Source organism: Monopterus albus, unplaced genomic scaffold, assembly GCF_001952655.1.
Source record: "Monopterus albus unplaced genomic scaffold, M_albus_1.0 scaffold92.1, whole genome shotgun sequence".
NCBI classification, from domain to species: Eukaryota; Metazoa; Chordata; class Actinopteri; order Synbranchiformes; family Synbranchidae; genus Monopterus; species Monopterus albus.
The window spans coordinates 717,208-729,034 of record NW_018127972.1 but is presented as its reverse complement, the minus strand read 5'-3'; the positions used below and the strand labels follow the sequence as shown (position 1 = coordinate 729,034).

Below are 11,827 nucleotides of genomic sequence, written 5' to 3'. Positions count from 1 at the left end.
ATTCTGTCTCTCAGAGTGGGAATGCACCTACAATGTGAATTTCAGACCCCTCCATGATTTCTAAGTGGGAGAACTTGAAAAATCGCAGGGTGTTCAAATACTTCTGTTCCTCACTGTACGCCTACATTGACTGCAGCAGTTGTAGTGGCCATTTTTTAAAAACTGTTAGCCATGTAAACAGTAGTGCTCAATAGCCATCACCAGCAGCATGGGGAGCTACAGTCTGACAATGGAAGCCTCTGCAGAGGGCTAGTGGCTCCTTGTACAAATAACATTTCCAACAAATAAAGAAAATACTTTGTGGTAATGTATCGTTGTCATGGGTTAACTTTTGTGAGCTTGTTGGCTAATCGCTAACAGTTGGCCGGCTTCATGTTATGTGACTTCCAAGTTCCAACGGGCACATGAAGGTGTGTAACTGTTCAGGGAGCTCCCCAGTGGGGTAGTGCTTAGGACTGAACCAACCTGAAATAGGAGAGTGTGTTGTCTATTCCAATGAAGGAATACATGATAATGACAATACACTATAAAGCTACGTGACTATGACATACTGTTATGTATGACAGTTCAGGGATTCTACTACCTGAAGAGGTGGGTTTAATTGTTTCTGGTAAGGAAACTATGGAGTGTCCCATGAGATGTTATAATGGATGGATAGTATGTGTAGCTGCATGAGGTAAAGGATGTTAGGACAACTGTGCGGTCTGTAGGTCTAAGCAGGGGTCCATCATGCAGGTCACCAGCTGGTATGAAACTCAGTGGTGTGTCAGAGCTTTAGCAGGCCTCAGGTCAGTCAGTTCTTGTTCTGATCTGGCTAGTGGAGGCAGCATTTAATGTGATTGTTTTGCAAACACTGCAAATTGTGGAGGTAGTGTGGTGAGACCACATTGGTCAGATGGTGATTTTGGGGTTACCAACTGCCATATGTGGAGGGAAGGGTGACCTGCAGTTGGGCTTGCACAGGAAAGGAGTAAGAGAGATTCTGGGTGTGTGCCATCATCCAGTTCAGTGTTGGGTGGCCTGGTTTGCTAAGATGACTCGGGATCAAAACAGCACAGTAGTGATGGGTAGATGAGGCGTCATGAAGCGTTTCGACACATTGCCAAACTGTATTGCTACTGTGTCACTCAATAGTGACACCTGCTGGACCTTAAAAATCCCTACAGGCAACCTAGTTGACAGACTCAACTGACACTGATTTGATGACCTAGTATATACAATAATATAATTTAAGTCATTGTATTAAATTGTATTATTTCATATCTTCATTTAAATTTAAAAGTTCCTTGATATTTTTAGATACAGTCAATAAATAATGTGAACATGTATCATAACGTGAAAATCTAAATGAACGTGTTTTTTTTGATACAACTTCTCCAGCTGTAGAAAACACCCACTCACACGGCACAGATGAGGCTGGAGTGCAGAGAAATTGTAAGGCAAGTCGGAAGAGGTTTGGATAGATTGCCTTTTGGTTGTCCCAGTATCTCATGGGATCCTGGGACCTGGCAATACCTTATACCTTATTTTCCGATATGAGATCAAAATGGTCCCACACGGCGGAAACCTTTCTTTTGGCTTGAGGCTGCTCCATAATTCTTGATGAATGTGACGATGAACCGCAATAGCTCAGAGATTCGTTTTGGCAGATGCATCCCGTTGACATATGTGCTTCCTTATAAACACAGTTTGGCGCAGCAGTGTCAGTTCGAAACAGTTCCTGTATCGGTCACGTGACTTTCTTAAAGCGATACACGCACCGACACGGGGTTTTGCTCTATGAGCTCGACGCATGTGGCGACGCATCGGTGTTGCCGGACCCATCACTACAGCACAGGCATGGGAAGTTGCATTAAGTATTATCGGTTTCCCTCCTCCATCCACAATGCTTCAGTTCAGGAGATAATGCAGCCGTGTTGGTGGACGTGAAGAAGTGTGAAAATGTAACAGCAGCAGCATAAGGAGGCCTTAATATTTGAGCCGTGGACAAAAAAGTTTTCCCAAAGCAGCCATTATTTGTGGTGTTAAATGACAGCAGATATGACCGGTTTAGCACAGTAGATGTACAAGGTATCATCAGTTGCAGTCGCTGCTATTTAAAACATCAGAGGTGTTGCTCAAACACAACATGATTAGGACAAAGTTGTGCATTGTGTACAATGCGGTATTGATAATGGGCATGGATTCAGATTCATATGAACAGTATAAGACATTTACAGAAGGAGAAAAACTGCAGTGGTGGGTCATAAAAATAATGTGATCCGACGATGGCTCTCCTTCACTCCCAGGCCGTTTTCCCCCTTTTACACAGATGTTGAGCTGGCACAGGCACAGCAGCTTTACCAACTCCACTGCCGGCATAATGGAGAGTTCAAAAGTGCCCTGCTGCTGTCCTGGGTTCATACCTATCTATGCCTTCACACCAGTGATGGCTGTGGTTGGAGGCATTATTTTTTGGGGTTGTTTGCCCGTATGCACATTGGGCCTGTTCTCGTGAATGCGATATCTCAGGAAGAGATTGAGGACATTTCTTCAAGTTTGGCACAAATGTCCATTTGGATTCAAGGATGAACTGATGAGGTTTTGATAGTCAAAGGCAGGGGTGTGATGAGATCTCGTGCCATGAGATCTTATGATATTAAAACGTGATGATATTTCTCTTCGAGATGAAAGCTGTCTCATGATACAAGTACTTAACAGAGCAAGAGCAGCAGCTGGCATGACAGAGTGTGAGAGTGGAATTAACATAGAAGATGCCCTGTCACTTTTTTATGTTCAGGTTGTTAAAAGCCATTCATTTAGGTCACACATCACTGTTTCCCATACATTGAATTATTTGTCATGGAGTGCTGTGCATAGTACATGTGTTCGCTCAGTCCCTGCATGCCCCGCTCTTTCTCTCTCAAATACGACAGCCATCACAACAGATCATCTCTGAACAGCTCCTCCTCTCCGTGTTTTTTTTTTTTTTTTAACACAATACTGTCATTCGCAAATATCCAGCTCTTATATTTCATTATCAAGGATATCTAAGCTAACGTTAGAGTACAGCAGCTGCCAAGGTCAGCACGCCGTCTGTACCAAGTGGATAAAGTTAAACTGTTAAATGTTTGCCCACTCAGTCCAGCCAGGGCAGTATTGAAGAACACATGGGAAAGATGATCAGTGCGATTAGTGATCCAGTTGGTGCATTTCGAATACTTATTGGTTTCAACCAGTGCTGCTGCTTTTACAGTGCTTGTATACCGTTGTCTTTTACTGCATATGATAATTCCTACTCAGAAAGTAGAACTAAAGTGACATTCAGTACAAGATGATTAGTTAACATTTCAAAATGCACCTGCATTGTTTGGCATTTTGTGACTTTCAGTTAAATAAACAACTATTTTCCAGTCATATTTTATTATTGGAGATTTCTTAAATATTATGTTAAAATATCATTTTGTCTTGTCCTTGTGAACCCAATATCATGTATCGTCTCGTCTTGTGAACTAAATGTATCGTCACACCCCTAGTCAAAAGTCAAGGTCAGTGCCTGACCTCATGTCTGTCCCATTGTTGTGAGTTTGACTGGTTGGCGTAGGTGAAGTTATATTGCATGTCCTTGATCAGGCAGTGTAACGAGGGCTCATGTCTCCAGTACTAACATAATGTTACTTTATTATTGGGGGTGGGTGGCTTAGTGTGCGAGCCTGTAGGAGGCAGAATGGTTATGCTGCGATTTCTGGAGTGACAGCTGCAGCATTTGAATCTTTAATGTTTAGGTTAATGTAACCATGTAGGGTGAACCAGCCAAAGACCAATTGCAGAAGGGTAAAGAGGGAGTAGAAACTAGGCTCATGTCCTGCTAACATCAGGTAGAAGTATGTGTCTGATATAAGAATGTGGACTAGACTACAATAGAGGGCCTTTGGTATTAAGTTATCTTTTTAATGAATTCACTTCCGAGTTATGTATTAAGTCATAATTAAATGTATTTATAAAAGGCAATTGAGCATTTTGGTTTTTTTTTAAAAGACATTTACTCCTTTGTACTCAAACAGAAACTGATTTTTTTTTTCCACTATGTGTGAGAATACTCCTTTCACCAATGTTCTGGTTAAATAACAGACAAATATTGCATCAAATTTAATAAACTGTTTCTCCATTTAGTCTTAAAAGTCTATTCTGATGATTTTTTTTTAATGACATGCCATAAAATTGGTGCATGTGAATGGGACAGATGAAAAGAAAGATGTTTAGAATTGAAGTAGCAGACAAAGGGAGTGACTTTTAGGTCGAATATAATCTCCAGAATGACCTGAACCTACACTTCCTCCAATGCGCTGTAGCACCTTTGGTTAGGCCTCCTTGCCTCCTAAATGTCCACTAATGCAGGCTTTCTGAAACGATGTTAATCCTTAAGCTCATGCTGATGGCTTCATCGGGACATGTCATCATCTCTGGACATGTATAGTTGTGAAACATTCGTATCAAGTAATCAGGAATGAACGGAGCCTTATGTGTAAAACTGGTGGAGAACACAAGTGCTCGTGTGTGTGCGTGCATGAGCGTATGTGTTTGGATATATGCGTTTGTGTATTTGAAGTCCTGTGCAGTGTATGTATGCTCTTATAACATTCTACATTACATTATTACTGGTCTTTGTTTTAATTGTGCAGCACTTTAACAGGTTTGAAAAGTACTGTGTACATCAACTTTATTATTTTCTGTACTTAGCTACTGGGGGGGTGCAATTGGCTTTGAGAATTACAGCTGGGCCACCAACAGGACAACACACTTGACAGTTTACTGGGCCATCCTGTTTAGTGCTTTGCACTGATGGTGAAATGGGAGGTGCCGCTGACCTCTTTGTAGGTGTGGACATGTTGGTCGTTCGGTGCGTTACTGAATTGGTTGTGCTAGCACCTATCGTTAGCAGTGCTAACACTACAGAGCAGTGCCGTTTTCTGCGCCAACCAGAGCCTGTTGCGGAGGCTCTATAGTTGTCATCTGTAATGAGCAAACACAATAGCAAAACCTTCAGTATACCACGGCTTGTCATTAAGTTTAGATTCAACAGGAGCAAGACGAGTGACAAGACAAACGGCAGAGAGAGTGAGCGAGGGGAGGAGGGGCTGTGGGCACTGCAGCAGTGTGTGCGTGTGCGTGCATGTAAACTCGGTCGGAGAGAAGCGATGGTGCGAAAGCATAGATGGCATCGTTCTATCAATACTACGGGAAATTTATATTAAAGCTTTTTCAAATTTTCAGAATCTGTATATTGAAAAATAATTTTTGGCAACACCAGTTGATATGCTTGTATGGCAAGACATACTTTGTATTTGCTTTGAAGTGTGTGCATGCAACAGATTTTTTTTTTTCTTGACCCTGTGTTCTCTCTACAACTACAGTCTGTACAAGCCTCCTGCTTGCAGAACTTATTGCCAGCTATCCTGTGGTGACAGGGTTAGACCAGGACTAGACTAAGCTTAGGGAAAGGGTCAGGGCTCAGATATGAGCGATTGTCCTCACAAGTATAGTAATCCAAATGTATATGTGTGTGTCTGTGTGTCTGTGTGTGCGTGGGGTTGGTTCATAAGAACCGGTTCAACTGCCCGTCCTGCTTTAAGAGCTACCGAACCATGCTGGACCTGGCCCAGCACCGCTGCAGCGCCGCGGCCAAAAACCAGGTTGGTGTGAGCGTGAGTGAGTGTAAGTGTGTCTGTGTGTGACGTAGAGTCAGCACACAGTTGTTTAGCTGAGAGTAAGGGCCAATTTGTACAGACATTTTAGATGTGATGGTCAGAATCAAAAACCTCATGACCTGGTTAACTGCTGAGTGTGCTGATCTGACTCTAGTGCAAAAGTTTCACAGTAAAATCATTAGTATCTGTTTGAGCGGTGCTGCTCTGGTGGCAGTCAGAGAGTGGGTCTAACTATTATAACTTACTGTAAATCTACAACTTGGGTCTTATTGTAGACTGCTATTGCTAAGGTTGGAATACTAACTAGGCAAAGATCAACATCCATTACTAATTTTGAGACGCCGTCTGATATCAAGGTGCTAACTCTACACGTAGTGTAGTCTATTACTTTTGTGTATATATGGTGGTAAAGTTTACTGTGCTTTTGGACAGAGTATGCAGTTTTTCAAATATTACATACCAATGTCTTTGATGGTCTACTGTGTTAGCAAAGGTTTGTCTACTTCAGCTTTAATGTGCCATGCTTAATTTATGTGCAAGTCAGTGTTGTACATATTCTGTTTTGTACCGGTCTCATTTACATATCTCGTTGTCTTGACAGGGAGTTTAGTCTGTAAAGTGTAAACACACCCAGTGTGAATGATAGTTTGAGCTATGAAGATGAGACCTAAGTTGTAAAACAAAATTTTCCTACAAGGCCCACAGTGGCTTCAAAGTATTCAGACCCCCCCTTTTTTTGCACACTTGGTGAACGAGGACCCATTAAACTGTATCTCCTGTATGAACTGTATATGTGTGTAGAGGTGTTCTTACCTTGTGCACAAAATAAGTGCCCACAAAAATTACTGTCAGATTCATGAGACGTGCACACCAGCCAGTTTTGTTCTCTCCACTGTGAGCATGCAAGTAAATCAGAATCCTTCTAAAATAACAGGTGAGTGTCCGTGATGCATAATGCCACACCCCCAGTTGTCTATATAAGGAAATTGATGACGAAGACTTAGGAATTGCATAGCTGCAAAACTTGTCAGGAACAGCTGATTTGTCACTCTCTTCAAACATGTTATGTCGACCTCTGAACGTGCACTCTCTTCTGCAGGCACGGGATACAATATCTTCCAGTAATGCCCAGTATGTCCCCTTAATTGGAATCATTTATACATGTATACTCTACAAATTAACCAGGTCGCTGCCAGTTAACACTGGTTACATTGTGCAGTTTCATGGCACAAGAAACTGATGGGAGTAGTTCATCATTATGGGCCAAGTTGATAAAAACATAGAGAACCAACACTGTTACATTTTAGTATGGACATATATATTTTAATATATTTACGCTCGTAAGCCAGAAGTGTGACACTGGGACTGGGTTGAATGTAGGTGATGAGAGTGAAAGGGTGTCACTTTCCTGGTTATTTAATAGGCTACGTTTGGCCAGTGCATTAGTAAATTGACAAATTAATTAATTAAATTAATCATATACACTGACTGGCCACTTTATTAGGTACAGTTTTATGCAATTCAATGCAGCATGTCTGCTTTAACATCTGTGTTTATGAAACTCAAAATGTTTCAGTTTTTGGTGAAATTGTCAAATGTATAAATTAAATGATATGTTTATTAATGAGGTCATGGTGAGGTGGTGGTGTACTGGACATTATATTTAGAGGTTTTCCTATTATTCTGACCTTATGTATGTAGCAGGGGAGGACAAAAATACAGAAGTGCATTGAAAGGCATACAACTATACAGGTGTACCTGATAAAGTGGCCAGTCAGTGTGTTTCATTAATGAGTGTGGTTTTAATATATTAAAATGTGTTTACATTTAAAACAGTCATGCCTCCATGATTTGTTCGTACAAATGGTCTGAGGCAGTCCTGTATTAGTTCACAGAGTATTAACATATTCAGACAAGAACATATCGGTAAATCCCTGATTGGTGTGTGAATTATTTGTACACACCATTTAAGCACAGGTTTGTGCACACGTGCTGTTTGTGAATGAAGCCCAGTGTGTGCAAAAAGAGAAGGGGTCTGAACACTTTGAAGTGACTGTGCTTTTAGAGCTTTTAAAGTTAAAGCAACAGCTCTGCTGTAGCTCTAAATGTTCAGGGAAAAGGTCAGTGAGAAGCTTAGGTTTAACACCGTCATCCAGGTGACTAGAGGACAGGTGGACAAGCCTCTTCGGTAGCTGAGGGTCCCCAGGTTAGAACTAGGTTCCTGTTGATGTTGGAAGCTATTCTGTATAATGATGATTTCTAGATTTGATAGATATAAATATTTGTGTGTATGTTTATGTGTGCATGTGTGTACAACTTGATCACTCCATCCCCTCATATTAATAGGATGAAAGGCAGTTAGGTTAGTGAAAGAGCTGAAAATGCATAAACTGTGCCACTGAATAAGAAGGATCTGGTTCAGTGTGGAGACAAACAGTTTATCACACTCATCTGTCACCTCGCCTCCGCTCTCGTCACAGACTCTATATGCATTACTGGCATGAATGTGGGAGCAGTGTGTGTATAGAGACACGGTTTAGTGTAAAACCTTCTTCCTCCTGTCTTTCTTGGTCCACCCCTCCTCCCATCCAGTCTGGCGGTCGTCGTTCCAATTTCAAGTCCAGCAACAGCAGCAGCAGCAGCAGAACAGTGCTAACTCCATGATGCAACCGCAGCATGGAGGACATGGCCAGCAGGAACCTCTGCCCTCTCACTGCGTGTCACCGATGTCTCAGGGAGGGCAGGGCGGCAGCGTGGCCAGCCAGTCTGTGCCTGACCCCCACCAGGTAGGCAATAAGCACTCGGCTCCCTGGAGATCGTTACTGCTTTATAGTTGTGTAGTTGCTATGAGAGCTTTGTGTTGATGTTCTGTATGTCCCAGCAGGTCCGTCCAAGCTCTGTGTCTTCCCAGAGCAGCCAGCAGAGCATGAGGAGCTCATCCTCCAACAAACACGTCTCTTCCTCCAGCGCCACCCCATCCTCCTCGTACTCTCTGCTCCAGCCCCTGGTGCCTGAGGTAAAGGAGATGAGCTCGGGATACACTAGGCTGAGCGCCAACCCCATGGTAGGAGAGAGAACCGCCACACACCCTTTGTCTCCTGTCTGCTGGCTAGCTGCCTTCTCCCTGTGTGCCTACTAACATCAAGGGAGAGGGTCTAATGTTTGAATGCTTTGTGTCTCGCAGCCAAATCTTTCCTCCTCTGGCTGCGGAGAGGAGAGAGCCACAGATATCAGTTTGATAGTGAGATAAAGAAACCGTAGCTGCTTTACCGAGGCGACGCCTGGTCAACACAGTCTGAGTTTGTTCTTAAATACTTTTGTTTTCATATAAAATGTTCTTGGCGCACTGATGGAAATATGTTTCTACCATAGGTCTTAAGGCTTTGATCCAGAGCAAACTGTTAGGATAGTGCCACCCCAACTCCCAAAAAAACATAATTGGTCACTGCTTTGGTCACTGGTCATTGACTCAGCCGGCATTGAAATGACAATGCAAACGCAAATAGACACTGCCTTGTACTGTTCTTGTGTTTTAAAAGAGAGCAGTACCACCAACATAGTGATGAGACTGTCTATACACCGACAGTCCAGCATTAGTTGACACTGGGCATCATTTTCCAGCCACTTACACTGTTTCTAGAAAGTAGTCAAGCAGAGGTCACGCTAAACTTTCTCAACATCCATCATTTTGATGGACAGTGTCACAAATATTCCATCATAATTTATTATTAACTGTCAATTTAATTTTCATTTGTAAATGATAACACATTTAATAGCATATAATTTATAGTACTTTTCATTCAATTTAATTTTCATTTTTTAATGCAGACCAAGTTTATGTGCAGCCATTTTTCATGTCAACACCACATGAAGCAGACCACTTTTTTCCACAGTGACAGAGAAGGCCACTAAAAACTGCCATTGAGCATAATCAGGAAAAAATGAGCACTGTAATTTTATAAAATTAGACAATTGCCATTAAAATATGAACAGCCCATTTACAAGAATGGTAGGGTAACTGAATTAAACTCAGCTGACAGATGCTGTGGATTTCCAGTCCATGGCTCTGCAAACCACTGGCAGCTCCCAGATAGCGAGATGCGGGTAGAATAGGTAGAATACTGTCTAAATGTGAGAAGCTGCTACCTTAATGTTAAGTACCCTGATTGTTGCTAATAATAACTAGTTGTAGCTTTTCACCTGCAATGAAATACTGCTCGGTAGGAGAGCTGGACTTCCATATAAGCAGACTGGACAGAAAGTAGAGCAGAGGAACATTGGGATAAAATAAAGATTGGATTTACACTAGCTTTAATTCATCCTTTAATTACTGCTACATAGCAGTCATCACATCACAAGGGAAGTCTGAGGATAAAGGTTGAAGTTTTTCACCAACACTCCTCATAGTGCCCAGAAAATCAAACTGTGACTAAAGCTGAGGTAAACTGCAGACCCTCTCTGGCGCTACCAAGGCCTCTGCTGGTAACTTTGTCCTGGCTCTCACACTTTCACACTAACTATTCATTCAGCTTGTGTTGCACATCTTGTTGTAATTCATGTTGTTTCATCACACAGCGAATTAGTATTGGTCAGGCCTAAAAAGTAGCTTAAAAACCTGAGTGGATGTTCATAATCTCAAAAGTAAGTGGAACTGACGTCCTTATCAACTGCTAGTTTTTGATTTAGATTGGATTCATTTTATATTAAGAATTTGTTGAACCCAGCCTGATAGAGATGCATTCAAAACTTTCAATATATATAAAAAAAATAATAATCCAGTCACATCTGGCTATACTGTATGACTCCATGAAGAAAAGATTTGCCTGCAACACAGCTTCTCTGGATTTTATTTATGTTGTAAATGTCAGTAGTTCTCCAGAAGGCCAGAGAAAATAAAAAATAAGTTGCAACGTAGAACAAATATATGAAACTGTTTCTTTATCATGCTGTGGATGCTGCCCCACACATGGTGGCCTGCTCTTGTTTTCTGCTTAAAATAAATCCACAGTATTCATGGTGGCAGGTTTTAAAAGGCATGTACGGCACTGTAATGGGATATTATTGCACATTATTCATAGAGTAGTACTGTCAGAATTGTCCAATAATTCTAGGAAAATACAACTGTGTTGCTCAGATTTGTGCAGGACTACAGATTTGTTTGCAGCAGCTAACACCACATACATACCACTGTTGCTTTTTTGCATTGCTACCCCTGGTTTTCTGTGTTCACGGCTGCCCACTCAGCTCTTCAGGTAGCTGTGTTGCACTTTCTCTGAAGTCACATTTTCCTCATACATCTGACTTTTACCAGGACGTCGGTTGGTGTTTGATCTGAAAACTCACCACTCATGCAGTTTTTTCTTTCACTCATTCTTTCCTCTCATTCCTTCTTTTCTCTAATTACTTTTTGTCCTTTTTAACCTTTTTACTCTCTCTATTCTATTTCTTTCTTTTCCCTCCCCACCTCCCCCTACAGCCAAAGCACCAGGACACTTTCTCTCTGGCCCCCCAGCAGCCCCTCACCACCATCAACCCTATTGGCCACCCCCTTCATCCGAACGGCGCACCCACACTCAAGCCTTCCCCTGTGCCACGCACCATCCATGCCATGCCCTGGGAGCAGCGCTCCCTCTACAATCAATGAGATGCCCAAGAACAGCCCCACCCCCCTCCACGTTGCGTCCACCACACACGCTTCTCCTCCTCCCAACCCCTCTGGGATCCAGCGTCAAGGATGGAGGATTTGGACGCTCCTCCGCCGCCTCACCCATCCTTTTGGAACATTGTGTTTGGGACCGGGGAAGGGCACCATTGAGAACTAGTTGAGATTGATTACAGAGTAGTTAGGTTTAAAAAAAAATGTGTTGCCTTGACCCTCATGTATGATCTATGCCATGTACTGGATATAAGTTAAAATGTCTGTCCCCTAATCTGTCGTCGCACTAAGAAGTTCTCCCTCTCCTCCTCTTCTGCTCTAGTTATGAAAATATCTATCCTTCCCATTATGAATAGTGTCTCTCCACCCCCTTTTCCATATGTTAAATGGAACAAAAGGCTATTTTTATTAAGACTGTATTCCAAACTCTGAATGATGGGGGTTCCCAGGGCACCAGGTTGTCAATGTGACAAAATTCTCCCTT

The 11,827-nt window shown here is 42.2% G+C and overlaps 1 protein-coding gene across 1 annotated transcript in view; it reads left to right on the top strand.

Moving 5' to 3' along the window:
• The window catches only part of LOC109964712 (zinc finger protein 646-like), a 17,840-nt gene extending 6,509 nt beyond the window's left edge, over window positions 1-11,331 (top strand). Inside the window, exons 4-8 of the mRNA XM_020608221.1 lie at window positions 5,583-5,672; window positions 8,280-8,336; window positions 8,423-8,473; window positions 8,572-8,751; window positions 11,164-11,331. Of these exons, the coding sequence (XP_020463877.1) occupies window positions 5,583-5,672; window positions 8,280-8,336; window positions 8,423-8,473; window positions 8,572-8,751; window positions 11,164-11,331 (546 nt within the window). The remainder of the gene's footprint in view (window positions 1-5,582; window positions 5,673-8,279; window positions 8,337-8,422; window positions 8,474-8,571; window positions 8,752-11,163) is intronic.
• The last annotated feature ends 496 nt before the right edge of the window (window positions 11,332-11,827 follow it).